The sequence below is a fragment of the Plectrocnemia conspersa genome, unplaced genomic scaffold, assembly GCF_051122295.1.
Source record: "Plectrocnemia conspersa isolate PC_06_02 unplaced genomic scaffold, ASM5112229v1 ptg000003l, whole genome shotgun sequence".
In the NCBI taxonomy this organism is placed as follows: Eukaryota; Metazoa; Arthropoda; class Insecta; order Trichoptera; family Polycentropodidae; genus Plectrocnemia; species Plectrocnemia conspersa.
Genome location: NW_028277167.1, coordinates 8,278,059 through 8,299,668, shown reverse-complemented (window position 1 = coordinate 8,299,668; position 21,610 = coordinate 8,278,059). Strand labels below are relative to the sequence as shown.

At 26.9% G+C, this 21,610-nt stretch overlaps 1 protein-coding gene across 8 annotated transcripts; it reads left to right on the top strand.

Moving 5' to 3' along the window:
• Positions 1-2,946: 2,946 nt before the first annotated feature.
• LOC148236513 (uncharacterized) lies at positions 2,947-21,406 on the top strand. Of its 8 annotated transcripts, none has more exons than XM_088182595.1 (6): positions 2,947-2,987; positions 4,585-4,680; positions 18,748-18,831; positions 18,901-19,051; positions 19,110-19,222; positions 19,285-21,406. In XM_088182595.1, exons 2-6 carry the CDS (start codon positions 4,609-4,611, stop codon positions 20,914-20,916), a joined length of 2,052 nt encoding a protein of 683 aa, XP_088038721.1. In that variant the 5' UTR covers positions 2,947-2,987; positions 4,585-4,608; the 3' UTR covers positions 20,917-21,406. The 8 variants fall into 8 exon arrangements, with proteins under 8 accessions (XP_088038721.1, XP_088038723.1, XP_088038719.1 ...); XM_088182597.1 differs by having other exon boundaries at positions 4,471-4,680; XM_088182593.1 differs by having other exon boundaries at positions 2,947-3,019.
• The last annotated feature ends 204 nt before the right edge of the window (positions 21,407-21,610 follow it).

The window sequence follows — 21,610 nt, the reverse complement described above, 5'->3', positions numbered from 1 at the left end:
TTGCAATGCTGTATATCAGGATTTATAATCAGAGTAATTGCTCAGTGAAAAAACGAAAAAGGGTGAGTGTTTCTTTGTAGAACAATGGAGATCGTGTTAACGCGTTTAATTCGTGATCTGATGATCTCGTGATATGTCTATAATAAAATATTGATCAATTGAACTTCGTGATTGAGGACGTGTGATCTTGTTATATTTGACACAACACAAGATTTGGTAAATGTTTATCGTTCCGTGGGATATGTTGGGTGTATATTTACTATATGTGTTTATATTGTAAAATAATTGAAGCCAAATCGTGGAAGCCTTTCGATTCTAGATTTTTCAGCATCACTCATCAAAATGTCATCACGATCTTGGTGGCGATAGCGAAATTAATACATGGAACCGGTCACGAATACGCATCCGACATGTGATCAAATACTAAGGAAAAAATCAAGGATGTTTGCATTCTGCTGTCATTCCGTAAATCTTAACTTGAGTAAGGAATTTAGATTAAGCTATTTGTATAAATTTATATGATAATTGTAGTATAAATAAAATCAAAGTCAAATATTCAATAAATCATTTCTATTAAATCTGACTTTCGTATTGGGTCAATTTAAAATATTAATAAATATAACAAAATTGCAATAAATTTATTACTTTCCACGAATGTATATTATTTGTAAAATTGAAATAAAAAATCAATCCATATTTTTTACATTTAAATATACACAAAGGCTTATGTTAGATTACAACTGTAAATTAAAACAATTAATTACTACAACTGCTTCAGCTCCTTTAACCTAATTTAAGTAAAATAACAATTATTATTTTGTTGGTTCCAGTAATAACAATGGGATTGACTATATAAAACACGAGTGAAATCGTAATGAAGGAACACCTTAGGATTGCTCACAGTAACCACGAATACTTTTATAAGCATTAAAAAAATATAAAAACCCTTTATACATAAGCTTCAAAGAACTCCTAGAAACAATATTGTACACCAAATTCCATTGTTGAAACTATTCTTTATCATTATCGGTTAGTCGCCCATAAATGGTCACCTAAAAAATACTTTAACCAAGTGAATACACTGAAGGTGGAGCTAAACAATAATGCTATTGGTCCTAAATTAACATTTTCTTCTTTTCCAATGAAGATTAAAAAACATGAAGATTTTCGAATTGATAGACAACAAACAGACTGTCAAGATTTAATTTAGCTAAGCACGAAGAACCAGAGACTAGAGAGATTCGATTTTTACAACTGCAAGGCACGACTTAGTATAATTTGAAACTTGAACAATAAACTGTATGTATATCAAACAGCTTTTAAATAATAATCAAGCGGCCTTTTTGTTTTACCTACAGATACTCTTTTGTATTGTTATTTAAAAAAGATATAAAACAGTTATCTAAAAAAATACGTCTGTGAGAAATCACAAGTTAAAAGTGCAATAAAACACAAAATAAAAACATTTTTTGACAAGACAAATAGCCTGTAAAATGTGATATCCAGAACAATAAGTATAGTGCTGCCAAATATCCACCTGTTTAAATTACTCTACGACTACACAGAAATTATTATATAAAAGACGACGAAAATAAACAATTCTAATTCCGCAATTGTTGCAATTAATGCATAAACTAGAAAGATTCAGAGTATAGAAACCTTACTTATCTTGACCAAGCATATATAAACGCACATCGTTTACTTCCAACAATAATCTTCATGAGGAACTTCATAAGTTACGCCCGGTTTGTGACACATTAAAGTTCAGTGAAGCTACGCCAAGCATCGACCTATTTTGCGGCCGCTTCCCTCATCACGATAACCCTGGTCCATCTATGTATGACGTTCAATATCTAGAGTTCAGCCTGAAAAGTACGAAAATGTATATTTATATAGTATTTATACAAATGTCACGTGACAATTATATTATATTAATATATAACTAAACAACGTTGACTACTACATAAAAATAAACAGGCTGCAAACATTTGCCGTATAATCTCTATAACACGGTATTCAAATAGTGCGGTTTATTTCTATCGAATTAAATTATAGTTGACACAAAATCATCATGGTTTTTCCCATTCATTATTTTTTTGGTAATCAGAAAATATTTTTAGTCATTTCTTTGAATTGTCAGGGAAATGAAATAAATTCTATAATATTATTTTATCTATAAATTTAATATGTGAGCATAGCGTTACTATAAAATACTATCAAAAATATGTTTTAAATATAAAATAGTCGATGAGTTTTAAAAAAAAAATTTAGAACATAAAAAACAGTTTTAGTTTTGTAGAAAATAATAACTATTATCCTAATAAGTATCGTACTCTAATTTTACTATAACAAATGTAAATACTGTAACAAATATTAAATTGCAGTTTAAATTAAATATATCTAAATTACACTTTATATTATTAGTATGTTAGAAGTAATACGTATAAATTAATAAAATATAAAGTATATTTATATTTTATTTTGTGAAGACTAATGTTTATATTGCTAGGGGTGGAGTACAATGCGACTAACATTTAACCACTAAATACTAATGTTTTAATTATGTATTTTGTTTAAAAAAGAATTTTTGGTAAATAAATATACAAAGTAATCATAATAGTAGTGTTACAGTGTAAAATATATAGGAATGAATAGGAATTTATTTAAAAAAATATACGAAAACTTGGGAATAGAATCAATAAATCAGATATATTTTTATAAATGGTTAATAAAACGATTTTGAATTAAAATTGTTTTAAAAAAAATTAGAAATTCATTACACGATTACGCATCACACGAATTATCGCATTTTCCGGTCGGAAATTATTTTAAAATTCTTGTTATAACAAAAACAAATTTCCGTTTGGTTATGTACCCCTGGCGTTCTCGGCGAACACTGCAGCACTTCCACATTGTATTTGATCAGCCGACGAAGATTTAAATGTCAGTCTTGCATGCGATATGATCCATAGTAGTCGTGTATCTCGGTACGAACACTTCGTAGAACGAAAATAACGAAGTTCGTATTATAATAACAATACAATATACACAAATACATTACACGAATAATATGAGACATACACAAAGTGTACCAGTGTTGTGATAAATATTTATTTAAATATATATTTTTTATCAATTAAATGTGTCACTGTGCATCGATTGTTGTGTGTTAATATTATCAATATATATATATTGTAAATAATTGTGTTACTTAATTGAGAAATGTCCTTGTACTTTGCAAATTTTCTTTAGAGCTAATTATTCATTCGTATTTTAAAATGCTATCAACTTTTTCTCTTAATAGTGATTATGTACATGTAAAGTGTGAAGGCCTTTTGCTAAAATATATTGAATTATAAACGATGAGTATAATTTATCATAGAAAAACGTATATTATGTAAAATGTAAAGAATGGCAATATAATCTTTTTTAATTCAATCTTGAAAAATTAACTTCTTAAAATGGACAAATCAATTAAATGCTCTTCTGCAACGCACATCATACGTCAAACTCGTGACGAATTATTATTTATATAGAAAAAAATCCCACGAGATGCGTTTAATTAATAGTTTTTCTATTAAGCAATACCTTTGAACTATGACATATTTTTCTCAAGTTCCGTTCCAATCGTTAAACTCTTACAAAACAATGCTAGACACTTTAAGTGTTTAATAAGGCATTATCGGCTTGTTTCGAAATTGATCCAATTACAGCATCCAAAAGGTAGAAGATGCATCTCGAGTTGCAAAATGTCGAACAATATGGCAATACACCGGAACAAGTGTTGCGAAACGCTTAGGCGTTAAAATTCCCTTTTAATGACAATTTTACATAAGAGCCATATAAATAATGGTAAACACGTGTAGAAATACGATTTTGTAAATCGTCAGTCGATCTTAATGAATATTTATAAATATTCTCATATATTTCCATACTGATGTAATTTTACGTGACATTTTAAAACTTGTCAAATCGAATCCCGGATACATATTTATATAATTATACCATTTTTACATCACTTACATACGCATGATTATTAATGATAAAGCGCAGTTTTCGAGTCCAAAACTTACGCTTTATTCCATTGTTGTGAGACAATACTGGGGTGTTGCAATTTGATCATATATCATTAAACCATGAGAAATCGTTAGTCATGCAACCCCATATGTATATTTAAGAATCGTGTGAAAATCTGATAATGAAAAATTTTCCGACAAAATATATTTTTCAAATCAATTATTGAGCTTGAGTAAAATGTGTTACATTAACAATGTACAGTAGTATTATCTAAAATAAACAAGTTACGTGAAAGTAACTATTTTAAGCACCAGGAAGCAAAGCATAAATTTCTCCTATACAACTGTCCGTTCGTACCGATTGGTACGACAGCATCATTTTTCTATACCACGCCAATAATGCACTTATAACAATAACTATTCACACGAAGGTCTGCTGTTGTTGTTTTTACAGTGAACTTGTGCTTTAACATGGGCAATAAACAATAACCAGTGAAATACTATATATTATCAACAAAAACATTCCAAGGCCTGCGAAGCAAATAATCTAACATTTAATACATTTTAGTTGAAGGAAACATACATAAATAAAATGAGTGCTGGACAAAGAAGAATTTTCCGTGCATTTCTAATGCTGGTCTGCTTTGGAGCTGTTCATACGCAGGTAAGACTTTTTTTATATAATAAACCAAACACTGTTTTTAAAGAGGAAGTTTTAATATCTATTATATAAAAAGATCTACTGTTATTGTAATATTTTTTGTTAAATATTGCAATACGTCGCTAAAATATTTACGTTTATTTGAGATAGGTATAAATTTGATTTTTATATCTGTCCTTGATATTCCTATAGGTGTCATCAAAACTCCCACATTCTTGCCTAGTTTCGGTCAAGTCATAAACTATTGTTTGTAAATGGCAAACTATCTTTATCTTGTATAGAGCTATCTAAAATCAGTTAAAATATACAATTTATATATATATATATATATATATAGAATTATATCTTTAAACCGCTAGTATTAATAGCAAAGCACACCAAATTAAAGTATATGTTTTAATAACTAATCACGTGTACAAACCTACTTTATAATTCAATTTTACCTGAAAGTTAAACGATCAATCATTTTTAATATATAAAATATATTCGCCCATTTAAGTATTCGTTATTCGAATATTTTGGGATATGTTGATGTTTTTGTGTATTACAATAATGCAGGAATTTTTTTTTGATGTTTTGCCACAATGTCTATAGCAGAGTTTTTTAAAAAAAAATACTTCTCTTTATGTAATTTATAACAGCCATAGCCATAACAACTAATATTAGAGAGAAAAAAATAAAGAAAAAAAACCACTTTGTTACTGCCGAAACTCCACAAATTCCTCATATTGACATATGGACTTACTGATCAATTACTGATATTGCTATTTTTCGTATTTTTTAAACGTAGAAGAGTAATGTTTTTTTATTAAATGTCTGCTACTGCCTAATAAAAGCAGCAGGTATAATTAATATTAGACTTTGTACTGATCTATATATGGAACTATTGTATACATAACTTTTTATACTCTATTCGAATATTTTAGCTTTATTTTACTCAATATGCAAATAGTTGAAAATATAACATATGAAAATTTTACTAATAATATCACTGTGCTCTTGCTATTCTAAAATAGCAAGTAACATTATCTCTTAATGTGAGATCCTAAAGAAATTATCTCTAAAACTTTGTCTACAAAAATAAAAAAATAACTAAATCGATCTTACTGTCACTTAATTTTTATGACTTATTGAAACTCGTTTTTTTTCTGTAGTATTGACAATTTTAGAATGAAGCAATATATTCTTATAAATGTAATTTAAAAAAAAGTCACTAGTGAAATATATTAAATCTTATATTGAAAATTAAATAATAAAATACCTAATATTGTGTTTTAAGAACAATATATTTTTTATTTAATTTATAGTATATAATAAATCCATTATTTTAAAAATTTATTATTTTATTGCGATAAAACTATAAAACATGTAATATATTATTATTTTATATATTCTTTTACAATTAATATGCTTATTTTAATTATATATTAAGCAGTAAATTAAAAGGCTAACATATCTTAAAATGAAACGATCAATAACATTATAAATAAATGTTTATTAATAATTAAATAATCATTTATCATCAAGAAACAATACCAAAGGTATTTTATATTTTTCACTACATTTATGAGTTATTTGGATATAAATATTTTATTGCGGGATATTTTGTAATGCAAAATTATAAGCAACGTTTATTATTATCTTCTGTTGAAATATAAACATTCGGGCAATATTTAATTACCTCTTAATTTTAAAACAAGACATATTAATTACTAGAAAGAAAAAATAAAATTTTAATTACCATTTATATTTTTATTATATTAACTCGTTTATAAGTACGACTTATTTATAATTTTTACATATTTTTTTTATATAATACTAATACAAAATATAACTAGATAAAGTTATATAAAATAATTTTTATATATAACTGTATATATTCATTAATGAAGCTTTCAACATCTATTTATGAAAATGTGAAAATTTTCAATAGTATAAAATATTATATTTACATAATTATATGTGTAAAAAACATTGATATATTTTTATAACACACAAAAAAATTGATTTGGAATATATTTGAAGCAGTTTTCGTACATATTTTCCTTGAAGAAAATAAACATTAATTATTATTATGAAGCTTGTCAGTTAAACCTAGTTTCGTTATGTTTAAAAAAATCAACATTTCGTTATCTATTTTTTTAATTAGCTAACTCATCATAATTAATTAGCTTCATTATAATATCGATATACTTAATTGTAAATTAGGTAACTAGGCTATTAAGTAAATAATATTAAAGATACATAAATCACAAATCTCAGATCTATAAAATAAGTACTAAGATTTAAAAACTTTTTTGTCAATATAAGCAATTCTGCAAAACGTTTTAAAACTTCTACATAATAAACAGAAAATAACAAGATTATTATTCAATTTCAAGAAATTATAAGCCATAGTCTCATGTCTACTATGTATTGTTAACTTGAGTACATTTAAATTAGTCTATGTTTTTTCTGAACTAAGTTTGATTTAAAAACCAATATAAAACAACAATAATTATTACACTTTTGTATTTCTGAGTTTCTAATACATATGTATTAATATTTTTACATAAACAATATATCGTTTTTTTTTAATATATACTAAGCTTAAAACAGTATATTCATGATTGATTTATATTGAACTTAAACCGAGCTCTAAAAAATCAATGATTCTTTATCTAGAATTTTAATGATTGAAATAGATTTTTGCAATCTTGTCATGTTTAGAATTACTCAAAATACATTATCACATCGAGCCATAACTTTTTTGCGCTAAATTTTCATAATAACCATCCATTGGTAATTAGTTGCGGCCTATCAACCCTGAAATACCAGACAATGGCCGAGATTAGTAAATTTTTACCCAAACACGTAACATATTCATGCAGGTTCAAAAAAGTGTATTTTTACCAAAATATGCTAAATTGTTTTCAACGCGACAAAGACGTTTCAGTCCAGATCCGGAAAATTAATGCAAATCTTTGAGTCCGAAGTAAATCTAAAGACTCTTGAAATTTTAGCGTTGAAATGTTATAGTGGTAGTGTAGACAGACTCTGATATGACTCAAGGACGCCTTTCCGGTATGATCCTGAAAATGACTTTCATGAGTCACGATTATACTACAAATACTACACACCCTTAGTTTCGCAATTTTGACGACGTTCTGATTTACGATAGCATCGTTCAACTATCCGCCCACTTGTGGCATAACTTATTTTTATTTTGTATTGGAATTCTTGTGTCTAAATATAAAAAATAAATTTATATATATTAATTAAATTAAGAGATTTATACTATTGATTAATACCATGAAATTGAAATATTTTTAAATTTACAACCGATTAATATAAATATAAATAAATAAATATTTTTTAAAAAACTGCAACAAAAAAGTCTTTTTTCAATGCTATTTACTTTTTATTATAAGCAACAATTTTTTCGACTACTTAGTTATAAGTTATATTATAATTTATTATTTTTCAGTACATTGGCAAAACAAAAGAACTATTTTCAAATGGCTTAAGAAATAGTTTTAAAACGCAAAAAAAACTGTTATACGATATTTCAATATATCTATATTTTTAAATTAAATTTAATTTGTATTTTTGCTATATATTTTAATACAATTTGTATTAATTTAATATAAAATTCAAAAGGTTTACAGCAAGTATTATTTAATGTTTTCAAAACAATAATTATGCTAAATTATTAAACAAACTAAGACCTGTTAATAAAGTGTAGAACTTAATTAAATAGTCTGGAAAATAAAATAAAAATGATAAAATTCTGTGTGATGTTTAAATTATTTATTTATAATAATAAACTTGTGTATCTAATTATGAAATGGTATTGAGCTTTGCTTTTTGTCATTTAAATGGAAAATATAGATATTAGGAGTGGTATTTTTTTGTTCATCCATAGTTCATGTTTCATAAATTTGCATAACGAAAAGCAGTCATTAAATAAAGGTTATATGCCATGCATAGTCAAAGTCTTTTTCATTAAAAAAATACTAATAGACTTTGTTGTTTTCAAATAAGTTGCAACATTCGTTTTAAAAATGATTTTGTTATTCCTCTTCAGATTTTGAACCCGCGCTTCTTTAAAATATAACCATTTTAAAGGCGTTTCTTGAATTGCAATTAAAATTTGTGTATATGGAATATAATTATGGTATTTCAAAGACCGAATAATAGTGTCAAGTGCAAGCAATTAAACGCCCGCAAGTCATGTTTAGTTGTGTACAAAAAATTTGACGGGTCGATGACTTGCAAATCTAACGAAGACGTTTAACTGATCCAAATACAAATACAATTCTAATGCGAATGCATTTTTCTAGGTGTGCTATATTGATTATACTGTAAATTAAAAAAATATAATTTATTTAAAAACGCGTTAAAAAAACTATATAATTAAATCATCTAATGATCTTTGACACACAACATGATATGCAAAATTTCGACATTGAATAATCCGAACACATGTGCTTAAATCACCTGCTTTAAAAATTTCGTTAATTTTATATTACCAATCATATTTTTGATGCATATTTTAATTTAAAATCGCTTGAAGACATATTTAAAATTGCAGAAATACAAGCCATATGTTCATTTTGTGACTATCCATATTAGGTCGGATGATTGGCGAAAGCTTTGATGTCAAGGGTCGACTTTTACGATTGTAGAATTTAATTAAAATTACTACATTTACATTCATATATCATCATGCGTGGTAAAACATTCCTCAATTAACGAACTAACATTTTTAATTAACGTACGCACGCATAAATATTTCGATTAAAACGCAATAATTGTGTTATATAAGATATTTATTAATTGAGAAAAAACTTGTAGTTCAAACTATCTAATGTAATATTTGGCCTTCGTAAAATATGCCAGGTTTAATTTTTTAGTATGCACATCTTGTTAATAACTACAAAAAAACATGCAAGATATTATTTAAAAACATATCATTATATCAATATTTATCGTTTCCTTATATTCATCAAATATTTGTATCACATTGATTAAAAATATGTTTTGCATATTGGCGTATTAAATTTTTAATCTTTTTTTAATTATTATCAATTTATATTGACAATCTTGTCGTTTCCTGTATAATACGCATTTTGTATTATTTAAAAAAGGCCGACCTTGTAAATGCATAAATTGTGTGAGAGATGTGCCAAAGACCCGTTTAACGATGCGTTACGTAAAACTAAATGAGAGAAAAAGTGACACAAGAGTGAATACTTATACGAACGTTTGAATACGAGCTAAGACGATATTCGTTCGAGCGTTAAAAAACTGCTTACTTTCGATTATTATTTTAGATAATCTCTTGTATAAATCAATCATATTAAAAAATATATAAAACTAGTAGTTCTAAAATATATATAATAAGATACATTATCTTTTTTTATTAAATATTAAATAAATGTTTTGATTTTATAATAAAACGTGCTTTGACTATTACATAAATAAATAATGGATTCAGTGTTTTAATATTTATATATAAAGTGAAATTACTTCTTCAATCGGTGCCAAAAAAAAATATTATACAAAAATATATTTGTTTAATGAAATAAGCTGTGTCTTAACAGCAAGTTGTGTATTATTTATTCAGTTATAAAAAGTGAAAAAGTTTATCGTTTCACCGCGCGTTCGAGTCTAAAGAATTAAACGCACGTACAAAGTCGAACTTTTCTTTACTATTACAAAAAAAATGTAAATCTCTGTTTTTATCTACTTTCTACAGCAGACACTTGCCCCTCTAAAGTTATTCGCCACATTAATGCGACATATTTCGCAAAAAGTCGCACATCTGCCACAAAAAAATCGGTTATTATTTTGCGTAGGCAGATGAAGCGATACTCTCAATTTCTATAATCTGACCTTTTGAAAAGCATCTGATTTCGCCTTCTGAACAAATATCTAAATCACATCTCGCGCTCACTGACATAATATTGCAATAAAAATAAACAAGCGCCGTAAAAGTTATTTGTATTATTATAGCCTTTTGTTGCGGGACACGTTATCGAATCGTTATTTCCTATTCAGTCTATCTTAACGCCCACGTGACTTAACCATTCGTTCGAAGCCTTTTACGGTTAAGATCGACGTAGCGATGAGCTAAAGCGTTCGCAAACTATAATTTATATTCAATAGGAAGTGGCTGCGATTCACACTTGATATAGTGAAATTTATAACAACGCGATCCTATCTTATTATTGTGCATATGTTAAATGCGATACGTCTCACGATTCATGATGAAATCGTATATAAAACTATACATGATTATTGCTATGATAATTTAATATTAATGACAGTTTTTACATTACGAGTATCAACAGCTGAGATTTGATATTTAAATAAAAAGATTTATATTATGCAATGGTAATTTATGTCCTAAGAGATACTTTTACAAATGTTTTAATTATATATATTGAGCCTGAAAAATAAACTTACAATATAACTTTTTATTCTAAAGATGAATGAAAAAATATTATTATAATTTTGTCCGTGACTTTTACGTAAGAATTTGAATCTGAGCAGAAACTAATTGAATTGCAAATATTCATAGAATTTATTCATTTTTGAAAGTGAAATTTTGGCGAGTAAATCTTAACAGTGTCATTAACAACAGCTCTAACATATATTGAATGAATAGTTAGATTAGATTTATTTTAACATTATTTAATAACACTAACACTACAGTATGTGTGATACAATAATGTGAAATAGGTTGTTAGAAGTAGCTATAGAAAGACGACACAGTCGAGTGCGAAACACACTTGACCTATCATGAAAATCGATTGTAAAGCCTTCCATTCTGATTTCAATAACTTTACACGCCGTAAACTACACGTGTCTTAATTATAAATATTATCATCATAATAAATAAAAAAAAAGTCAATGAACTTTGTGTACATTGTGAGCTTTTTAATTCACAAAGAGCTTCCATAAACTCTTATATATAATTACATAAGATAATTTCCCGATTCGAGTCACGTCTGACCACCATTAAGAGTAATCTTCTGCTTGACATTGAATGATAATTGATGGTGGCACGCAATACTTTACACGAAACAGCCATGCTTCGCACAAAACAAGTTTTTCTAAATATACAGCCTTTTTATGCTTGAAAAATGCAGTATGCAAATTGTGACAATTTTTTTATTTATGCTCAAGTCGAAACAACAGACATCTCGTCGTGTTTGAAGATCTTTGAGTGTTGTAATAATAATTTTACATGTCAACATTTTATTGTACATTTCGATGATCGATCGATCGTGATTGTATGTATGTTTTATGAATACGTGTCTGTGTTACAATTTCTTTGTTCTATTGCCTGTAAATCCATTCTAAATTTACGATTGATACGTCAATCTCGATTCTAAATTGATATAAAAGCGTTTAGATCTTAATCGATTGCGTAATGCAATTATTATTAGCGAAATTATGATTTGATAAAAGTCGCGGGTTTGGCGCTTCACCGCGCGTTCGAGTCTAATGAGTCATTTTCAATATATTTTTTACATTTAAAGCTTATTCAATAACATTTGTTGCAATATTTATATGTTTTAATATGATTGTGTTTTTATATTTATATTACTTACATTTAAAGTATCATTAAGTTATAAAAACTATTCCGAATAAATCGATGTCTAAACTTGAAATCAACATATAGTCGTACACTTGGGCTACTTTTAGATGCGCCATATTTTATTTTATATTTTACTTAAATTGTTAGAATTTCATTATATTATTTTTTTGGCACAAATATTTTTTACAACTTTGACATTTAATAAAATCGTCGTGAAAAAACATATGCACGTGATATGAAAATGTGTCATAGTTATATATTTTTAATACAGTAGATTTTTATCTAATTGTGCACTAGGGCTATTTTTAAATGCGCTACATTTTATTTTATATTTTATTCTCACTGTATTATTTTTGCTACAAAGATTTATTTTTTAACTTGGACATGTACGTTATTTGAAAAAATAATATCAGATATAAAATTTAGCATTTTTACATAAAACTTAGGATATTGAATCCTTGGAACCAAACAAATGTTACAAACGGTAAAAATATTTTTTAATGTACTATTACATATATATATATTATTAGAACTTTAATTTGTGTGATAGAAAATATAGAAATTAAGCTTTTTTAATAATCAATACATATTTTTAAATCTATTTTTATTACAATTTATGATATAATATGATTAATAGTACATTTTAAGATTGAGGCTCACAATATATATATGGATTCTTAAAATAAGAAAAAGTTCACTTTTCTTAAATTATACCTTATCAATTGTGGATTTCTATCTAATCGCTAACTAAGGCTATATTTTTTATTTTACTGTCACTAATTTTTTTTTGTTACAAGGATTTGCATTTTTGTTAACTTTGGCATTTAATAAAATCTTCGAGAACAAAATACATACACGTTTTATAATAAAAAAAAAACTAATAATAGATATGAAATTAGCGCATAATTTTCCATACAAATAAGATTATTGAATCCTTGTGGCTAAAACAATTGTTACACACATTGTCGCGGAAAATGATAAATATATAATCATAGCAAAAATATGCATTTGTAAAAAATGTGATTTTTTATACATTTTTTTACTTTTTCTTTTTTCTTTTTAAAACTGAACTTCAAATTAATTTAATATATACTACATATTAATGTATGATTAGTATTTATTTAGAATTAGGAATTTAATTTTATTGCAATAAACATTTTAACGTTGTTTTCGCTAGATTACCTATTTAATTTATTTATAAGAGTCGTTTTACTAATTTCTTCCATAAATATATCATATTTTATTATGAGCTCTATACTCTTATATTATAATTAAAATACTTATAAGATGTTTATGCAGTATTAATTTCATAAATAATTATTAATTTTAATACTGAATGATTTAGTAAAGAAAATTTTAACTTAGGTGTTGGGCAAATATTTTTTTTCAGAATGAAAAACGACGATAGTTTTAAAAATACATCTTATTTCGAAGAACAAATAACAGCTCTGAACTAAGTGTGTAATTTTACATTAACATCAAATTATCATATATTTGTTACAAAAATATTGCATAGTGTGATTATAAATTATGTATAATATCACATTTCCAAATAAAATCAATAAAAACTTTGCACAATCGCACTTCATCCGATAATCTCGTCTCGATATCAAAGGTTGCGCACTTCAATACATTATAATTGCGAAATTCCATTTTCGACGCTTACTTTGATTATTAAAAGCTTACGTTCGCTTGACGATATTTATGAACCATATCGGTGAGTCTTTTACGCTGTGCATCAAATCGCATTAATAGTAACCTTTTAATGTCACTGAGTTTCTCTTTCATTCATGCTTGCTTAACTGGTGCTACCAGTTCTTCGTTATAATGTCAATTTATATTTTTTACACAAAGATCCGAATCTTACATTTCCATAGTCACACATTCAGAATCTTACATTTCCATAGTCACAAAATCAGAATGTTAATGAAATATACTTCCTGATGTATTTTAATTAACATCCATTTAACTAAATCATATATATTTTAATATATCGAGGTTAGTACTTTCTTAACGGGTTCTACAAATATCAAGATTGCTTGATACAGTTTATACTATTGGTTATGAAATCATTCTATAGGTTTATATCTATATAATTTTATGAAATTTAAAATTTTTACTTTTACGATTTATTTATGCGAAAGCGCCCACAAGCGTTAAAATAGATATATTTAACAAACCTAATTCAGAACGATAAATTTTAACGGCTGTGCATTTTTATATCGTGATTTACTGTATATATAGAGTTTAATATACATTTAGTTACATGTTAATCGATCACACTATCCATTTACTTTCACTTCCATTTTCTATTTATTTATCATCTTAATGATTTAATTAAGATGAATGATTCTGCAATCTCTGATACTATTTATTGTGGGTATTGCACTATATTCGCACGAAAGTTGCGCATAGGTATTTTCTCGATGAAAATTATATAATTTGGTGAGATTTTCAAATGAGACGCTCTATAACGACACATTGTTTTCGATTTACGTACAATTTGACGCAACTCAGAATGTGGTCAAATGAACAAAGGCGAAAAAGTCGCAAGAAATATTTCAAGCCTTTAATAATTTGTTAAAACGATAATGATCTGAATTCAAAAACTGAAATGATACGAAAAAACGATATTAAGTTATTATTACACAACTTCCTAATTACTTGATTTAATCTGAACAAATAACCTACTTAAAAAAAATTAGTTGAAATTGTTAAAAAAAATGTTAATATATGATTAAATAATATATCATATAAATATTCATTACTCTTATAAACGATTATTGAATATATTATTATTTAATTACATAGCTACTAATTATATACATATGTTTAAAATAATTATATACATAAAATATCATCATAAATTTTAAAATGTTATATAGTATATGACCTCTATGTATTTCTTTCAAACTATATTTATTATATCATAATTATAATAAATATAAACGCAAAAATCTGCACTCATTAGAAATCAATCAATTGCAAGGCTTTCAAGTTAAAAACTAACAGTCCAGCTTCAAGACTTAATTATGATACTAAAGCATAAAATATACACTTTGATTGATATTTTAAAATTACGCAACTTGAAGATGCAATTTTAAAATAATTGCCTCTAAAATTCAACACATCTTGCAATAAACGATGCTGGTTTTGCAACGTTATAACTTAATAAAAGTTATTCATACTTTAAAAAAAATTCGGGTAAAGATTTTTTAATTTATGATATAATTTGTTTGAATGATTATAATTTTAATAATTATTTATGATTACTAGCATCAAATAAAATAAAACTAATATTTTTACTAAAAGCATATTATTTGCTCTTCAAATATACAATGTTTATATTGTATGTCATAATATCACAAATACTGTACATAATTTTTTTCGTAAATAAAATATAAAATCCAAAACCAAAATTATCTTCATGGGTTCATTGATCTTATTATATTGTTTTTTTTTATAATAGTAGTATAATAAAATATTTATATTTAATAGTCGTTAAAATATTTGCTTTGAATTCTTTTTATGGTTTTGCTATTATTAATTAAAATTCATTATTATTATTATTTTGATGAGTTGATCTTTTCGAGATATTTTCCCTAATATCGATATTGTTTTAATCATATTTTTTTCCTATGATTTTTAATCTGTCGTCAGTGTAGTTCTTTTAATATCATCAAAATTCTAATTTTCAGCTGAATTATTAATCAATATATTTGCATTGAATACTTTCATAAAATCCAATTTATTAATTAAATATTTTTCTCTATAAACCCATTTATCACTATTATTATTAAACTTTTTATCATTTATTTTCTGATTTTAAATATCATTAATGTTTTTTTCTGATAATATCTCGTTTTTCATATCTTATATTTTTTTCTTTTCAGCTGAATTAATAGTTATAATAGAATGTTTAGCTTTAAATATAAAAAATATATTGTTAATAAATTTAACCCATTATTATTATATTCTTTATGAATCCATTGATATATCTTAATTTTTTTACAATTTTTGACAATATTTTTATGTTTTTTTCCCTTTATTATTAGTGTTTTTCTGATATCTCAGTTTTTTTTATTATTGATTTATTTTAATTTTGTGTCAAATAAGTAGTAAATATTTTATCTGAATACTTAAAATCATTCTTATTAGTTTTTTATTTAATAATTATAATCCAATAATATTATTATTATTATTTTTACCAATATCATTTTTTCGCTTTGACTTTAAATCTGTCATTAATGTTTTTTTCTGATTTATCTATAATATTATATAATAGTTTTATAATTAAAAACTATTATCCGATAATATTATTATTTGTATAAATCATTTGATCTATCTTAAGATATTTTTTACGAATATCGATGTTATTTTTCATCTACGATTCTAAATCTGTCATTAGTGTTTATTTCGGATAACATCTCGTTTATTTAAATATCATTAATATTTTTCTGATTTCTCAAATTTTAAATATTATCGATTTATTTTCTGGCAAATAAGTTGCAGTAAAATTTATTCTGAATAATTAAAAATCATTTTATCCATCCTAAGATATTTTTATCAATATCGATATTGTTTTTAACATATTTTTCTCTCTGACTCTTTAAGTCTGTCATTAATGTTTATTTTTGATATTATCTCGTTTATTTAAATTTCGTACGATATTCATATTTATTATAATATATCTATTAATACTTTAAAAGCATTTTTAATAGTATTGTAATTAATATATTTTTTTTTGTATAAATCCTTTGATCTACCTTAATATATTTTTATCAATATTGATATTGTTTTTAGTTTTTTCTCAGTTTCTAAATCTGTCATTTTTTATAATATCTCGTTTATACCTTTTTCATTTTCAGCTGAGTTAATAGTAGTTCAAATATTTTTCTTGAGTTCATTGATCTATCTCAAGTTGTTTTTAGCAATATCGAAATTATTTTTACGATGTTTTCCCTCTGATTATAAATGTGTCATTAGTATTTTTTTTTATAATATATTTTTATTAAAAGCTAAATTAATATTTGCTTTGAATACTTACAAATATTTTTAGTAATTATTAAATAAATAGTGCAACATAAAATATGTACATTTAATATTTAGACTTTAGATAAATAGAAATGTTTAAAGTAGAAAAAGTTAATTTCAGTATAAAAAAATATTAAACAACGCTTTTTTATCCGTTGATATTTTTTATTATACAAATAGTATGTAATTTGTTATATTGCGTTTGCTATGCACATATAAATACTTTATTTTGTTTACATGATTTATATCACAGGATAAAATCAGTTTTTTTCACCACCAAATTTTAATAATAAATATTTATAAAAGTATAGTTTTTTAATTTGGTATTGATGAATTTATTAAATAAAAATAATACGTGTAGTAAGTGTATAACATTAGACCGAAAACATGAAATAGTAATTTTATATTTAAATTTGTAAATCACACCTTTATGGCAAAAATAATTTTAAAATTCTGTTTATTATAAATCAATCAATCTCACAACAACTAATAATTCTAATCAATCAATTTCAGATATGAGGAAAATATATTTTATGCGTAATAATCGCTAATAATTGAAATATCTCATATGCCTTATTCTTTGCTACACAACCTTCAATATAAATTATTTATTAACAAAAAAAAACATTCACACATACTTGAACTTTGGCTCAGTTTGAACCCTATTCAATTTGCTAATTAAATCGTGGGCTTAGTCTATCACTTTCGCTAACTTACGACTCATTATCTCGAATCGGTTATTTATTTATGAGAATTTGACACAATATTTGAACATTACGTTAACCCATCGCACATCTGTGGGTCATCTAGTTTGACCAGCTATCGAGACCTTGTGCCTCACATTCTCGTGTTACATTCCATCTTCTTTTAACGCGATAAATATAAATATTGAAATGCTACGCTTGTGACACAGTGACTATCACCGCCATAGGTCACAAGTTGGTAACTAATAGATATTGCTTAGCCGCGATAAATACAGGATGATTATATAATAAACTCTATGTGTTTTATTATTAGTCGATTATCTTAAATTCAACTTGCATTATGCGTCCTATATTATGCACGCATAAAACAGTAAATTATTCAGATTTTTCTGGCAGTGATTAAAGATTATTCATATATTAATCCACAATTAATAAAAAGAGCTTTCAAAGGATTGAGGTCAGCAATCTTCAGAAGGTTAGCTGGTCAGGCTTGAACTTCATCAGCCTTGATTTGGTTCAAGGTCTAGAGAAAGGCTCGTGTGTGAATAAGAAAAATAGTAATAAAAAGCCATTACTCAACGCTACATAATGACGTTCTAAGATGAGCTAAAGATCATTTGGTCTTGTAAAAAATAATATATGCACTTTACTCATACTGCAGTGAAAGTAATGATTTTGTAAATTCAATTTATAATGTCGAAATAAAAGAAAGTACATATATAATTCTTCATTTTCTCTTTACAGAGACATTTCAAGATACCGAGGACGAAGTTCAGCTGCCATGGAAGAGTTACTGGATACTATGCTGATGTTGAAACAGGGTGTCAGGTATGAAAGTATGATGTACAATAATAAAACAAACAGTTTTTATATATGTATATATAAAAAACAATGCAGATTTATCATATGTGCGATGGACTTGGGCGTCAATTCAGTTACGCTTGTCCCAATACAACACTTTTCCAACAAAGGATGTTAATATGCGATCATTGGTATATGGTTAACTGTTCACATTCGGAGAGAGATTACAGTGCCAATCTTTTAATCGGTAACATGAGCTTAAATATACATTTTATATGCATATATTAATTATTAATTCATCACAGGCCAGAAAGATAAACCGTTCGTATCCGATGATGAAGATCACCAAAGAACTCCAAGGCCAGACATCTTGAGCGCTCCTTATGCACATGGAGATAATTACTATGGATTTAATAAGGTATAGCTATTTTTATTTATATGTTCATGAATAAGTATATGTATTTATTTATTTATTAATAGGGGCACGATTCTGGAAAATATGAGAACGTGGATGAGAATATCGCAAATGGGCATAACGACATAAACGATGAAGTGGCTTTGTTCTCAGTGCCGACTCACTGGTCCACAGAATTGACCGGTGGACACCATCACACTACAACTAGTCCATTTAAACATGAGCATCATGAACACGACCGAGAGCACTCGCACGAACATTCGCACGAAAAACACGGCGAACATCATCATGTGCCTGAACATCATCAAGAACACCATCCGGAGCATCATCCGGAACATCATGCAGAGCATCATGCAGAACATCATCCGGAACATCATGCTGAACATCATCCGGAGCATCATAATGGAGAACACCACAATCCAGAGCATCATAATATGGAAATCATCATTACAGAACCACAGCATGCAGAGCACCACAATGAACATCATCACGAGCATGAAGTGATGCATCACAGTGATCATCAAGCTTTCACTGGAAGGCCAATAATAGTCGGATTCCCAACAAGCGGTGAGTTTAGCGAATCTGAAGTTGTACACAATAAACACACTTTTGTGACTGAAAGTAACACTGAAGCACCCAAGATATCTGAGATCCTAACCAATCATGGAATCGAGCTCGTCGTGAACCTTCCATCAGAATTATTCGAGCCTCCAAACCATGAAATGACTTCTATTGCGTCGACGGAAAGCGAGGAAGGCGAAGGTCATCATCATCATAGACTATCGAGCACTACTGTGAGATCTATAGCTAATTTTAATAATCAGTTTATAAGCTCGGAAGCTAAATCGCACGAGAGAGGCTCTCATGAAAGCCAGGAAAAAACGCACTCTGGAGAAAATAGCAAGGAAGTCGATGAACCCGAGCCATTCATTGAGTTCATTAAGAGGTTCGACCCTAACGAAGAAGCTCCCATAAGAAGCTCGTTCGAGAAAGACCAGATTGAATCGAAAACTTTCGAAATACAATCCTCTTCTGAAACATCAGGATTTGTACCGATCGTAAATAATAACCACATACATCACGCTCAACCATCAAAGACAGCTCATCATAGCGCACATCCAACTAAGCACACGATCAAAATAAACATTCAAAGCGACAGTTCAGGCAATTCTAGAGAAATTATTTTAGAGAATGAAGCGCCTAAACCAATTTCGAGCTTAGTCCCACCTAAGTTAGATTATTCAGAATTTGACTCATCTACAGTTGGACCACCCATATATTATGAATGGAAATGGGCACCTCATGCATTAGGCTTAGAGCCTCCTACCTTTTCAAAGGAAAGCAAAGACGTTCCAGAATTTATGGCAAGGAAATCAGGACGCCCGGCTTTCGCTTTACCCAGACCGACAACAGCTGCGCCAGTATTAGAACCATCCAAAATAGCACTAGATCAAAATAACGAAATCAAACTAGCGCCTTACTTCATACCCAAATATGACTTCCCACTTGATAAAGAGCATCCAGGCTACAACGAAGACGGAGCATTATCATCATTTCAAGTGAAACTTTCGCGCAATCACGATTTCAAGAACGACGGTTCGCATCCCAATTACGCGGAGAATCCTGAATGTCCAGAATGCCATCCTTCCTTCTTACAGCCAGGATCGTGTACACCTTGTGTAACTATTAAGCGTTAGATTAAAGTGTCATAAAAGAACATTAATGTAAATTTAGTAAATTATTTTGTCTAGCTGTAAACATTGCGATGTTTTACTTTATTTTTACTAAAGTAAAACGATCGAATTGAGTTAATTGTACGTGCTATAAATTGTTATTAATTGTATATACCTATGTGTGTAATATTTATGTGATAGTGTAATGTAATAATTATTGTTACTAATAAGATTTATTTTAGAGTCGTTCCTCGCGAGATGATACACAAACTAAAATAAAGATAGTTACACGTTATTATTTATTTGAAATCAAATGTAGTAAATATTAAACACGTTTGTAGTAAATAGAAATAAAATATGTGTATATATGGAAACCGATACAAATAAAAACTATTATAGAATAAGATCATTTATTAGTTTATCGAAATTCTGTAAATACAATAATATAGAATTATCATAATTGTAAAAAAACTTGTGATAGAACAAATAAAGAAATAAATAAATGAACATAAAATTGTATTATTATATATCTAAATGGGTACATTGATCTTAATAATTAGGAGCTGTAACAGTTTGTCATATTTTCATTTAGACTAATGAAGAAAGAGCCCTAACGACAACGCAATAGACAAACTCACAACGACAAAATATCGCAGACAAAATCGTGACCGACATAAGCGCTTATGACAAAAGAACCAATAGAACGAATACTAATTAA

What these genes read in the sequence shown, in the direction of transcription:
- LOC148236513 (XM_088182595.1), top strand. Translation starts at nt 4,609, where the DNA reads ATGAGTGCTGGACAAAGAAGAATTTTCCGTGCATTTCTAATGCTGGTC. An exon ending in TTGGAGCTGTTCATACGCAG is followed by an intron (nt 4,681 to 18,747) that starts GTAAGACTTTTT and finishes TTCTCTTTACAG; the next exon opens with AGACATTTCAAGATACCGAG. An exon ending in ATTACTATGGATTTAATAAG is followed by an intron (nt 19,223 to 19,284) that starts GTATAGCTATTT and finishes ATTTATTAATAG; the next exon opens with GGGCACGATTCTGGAAAATA.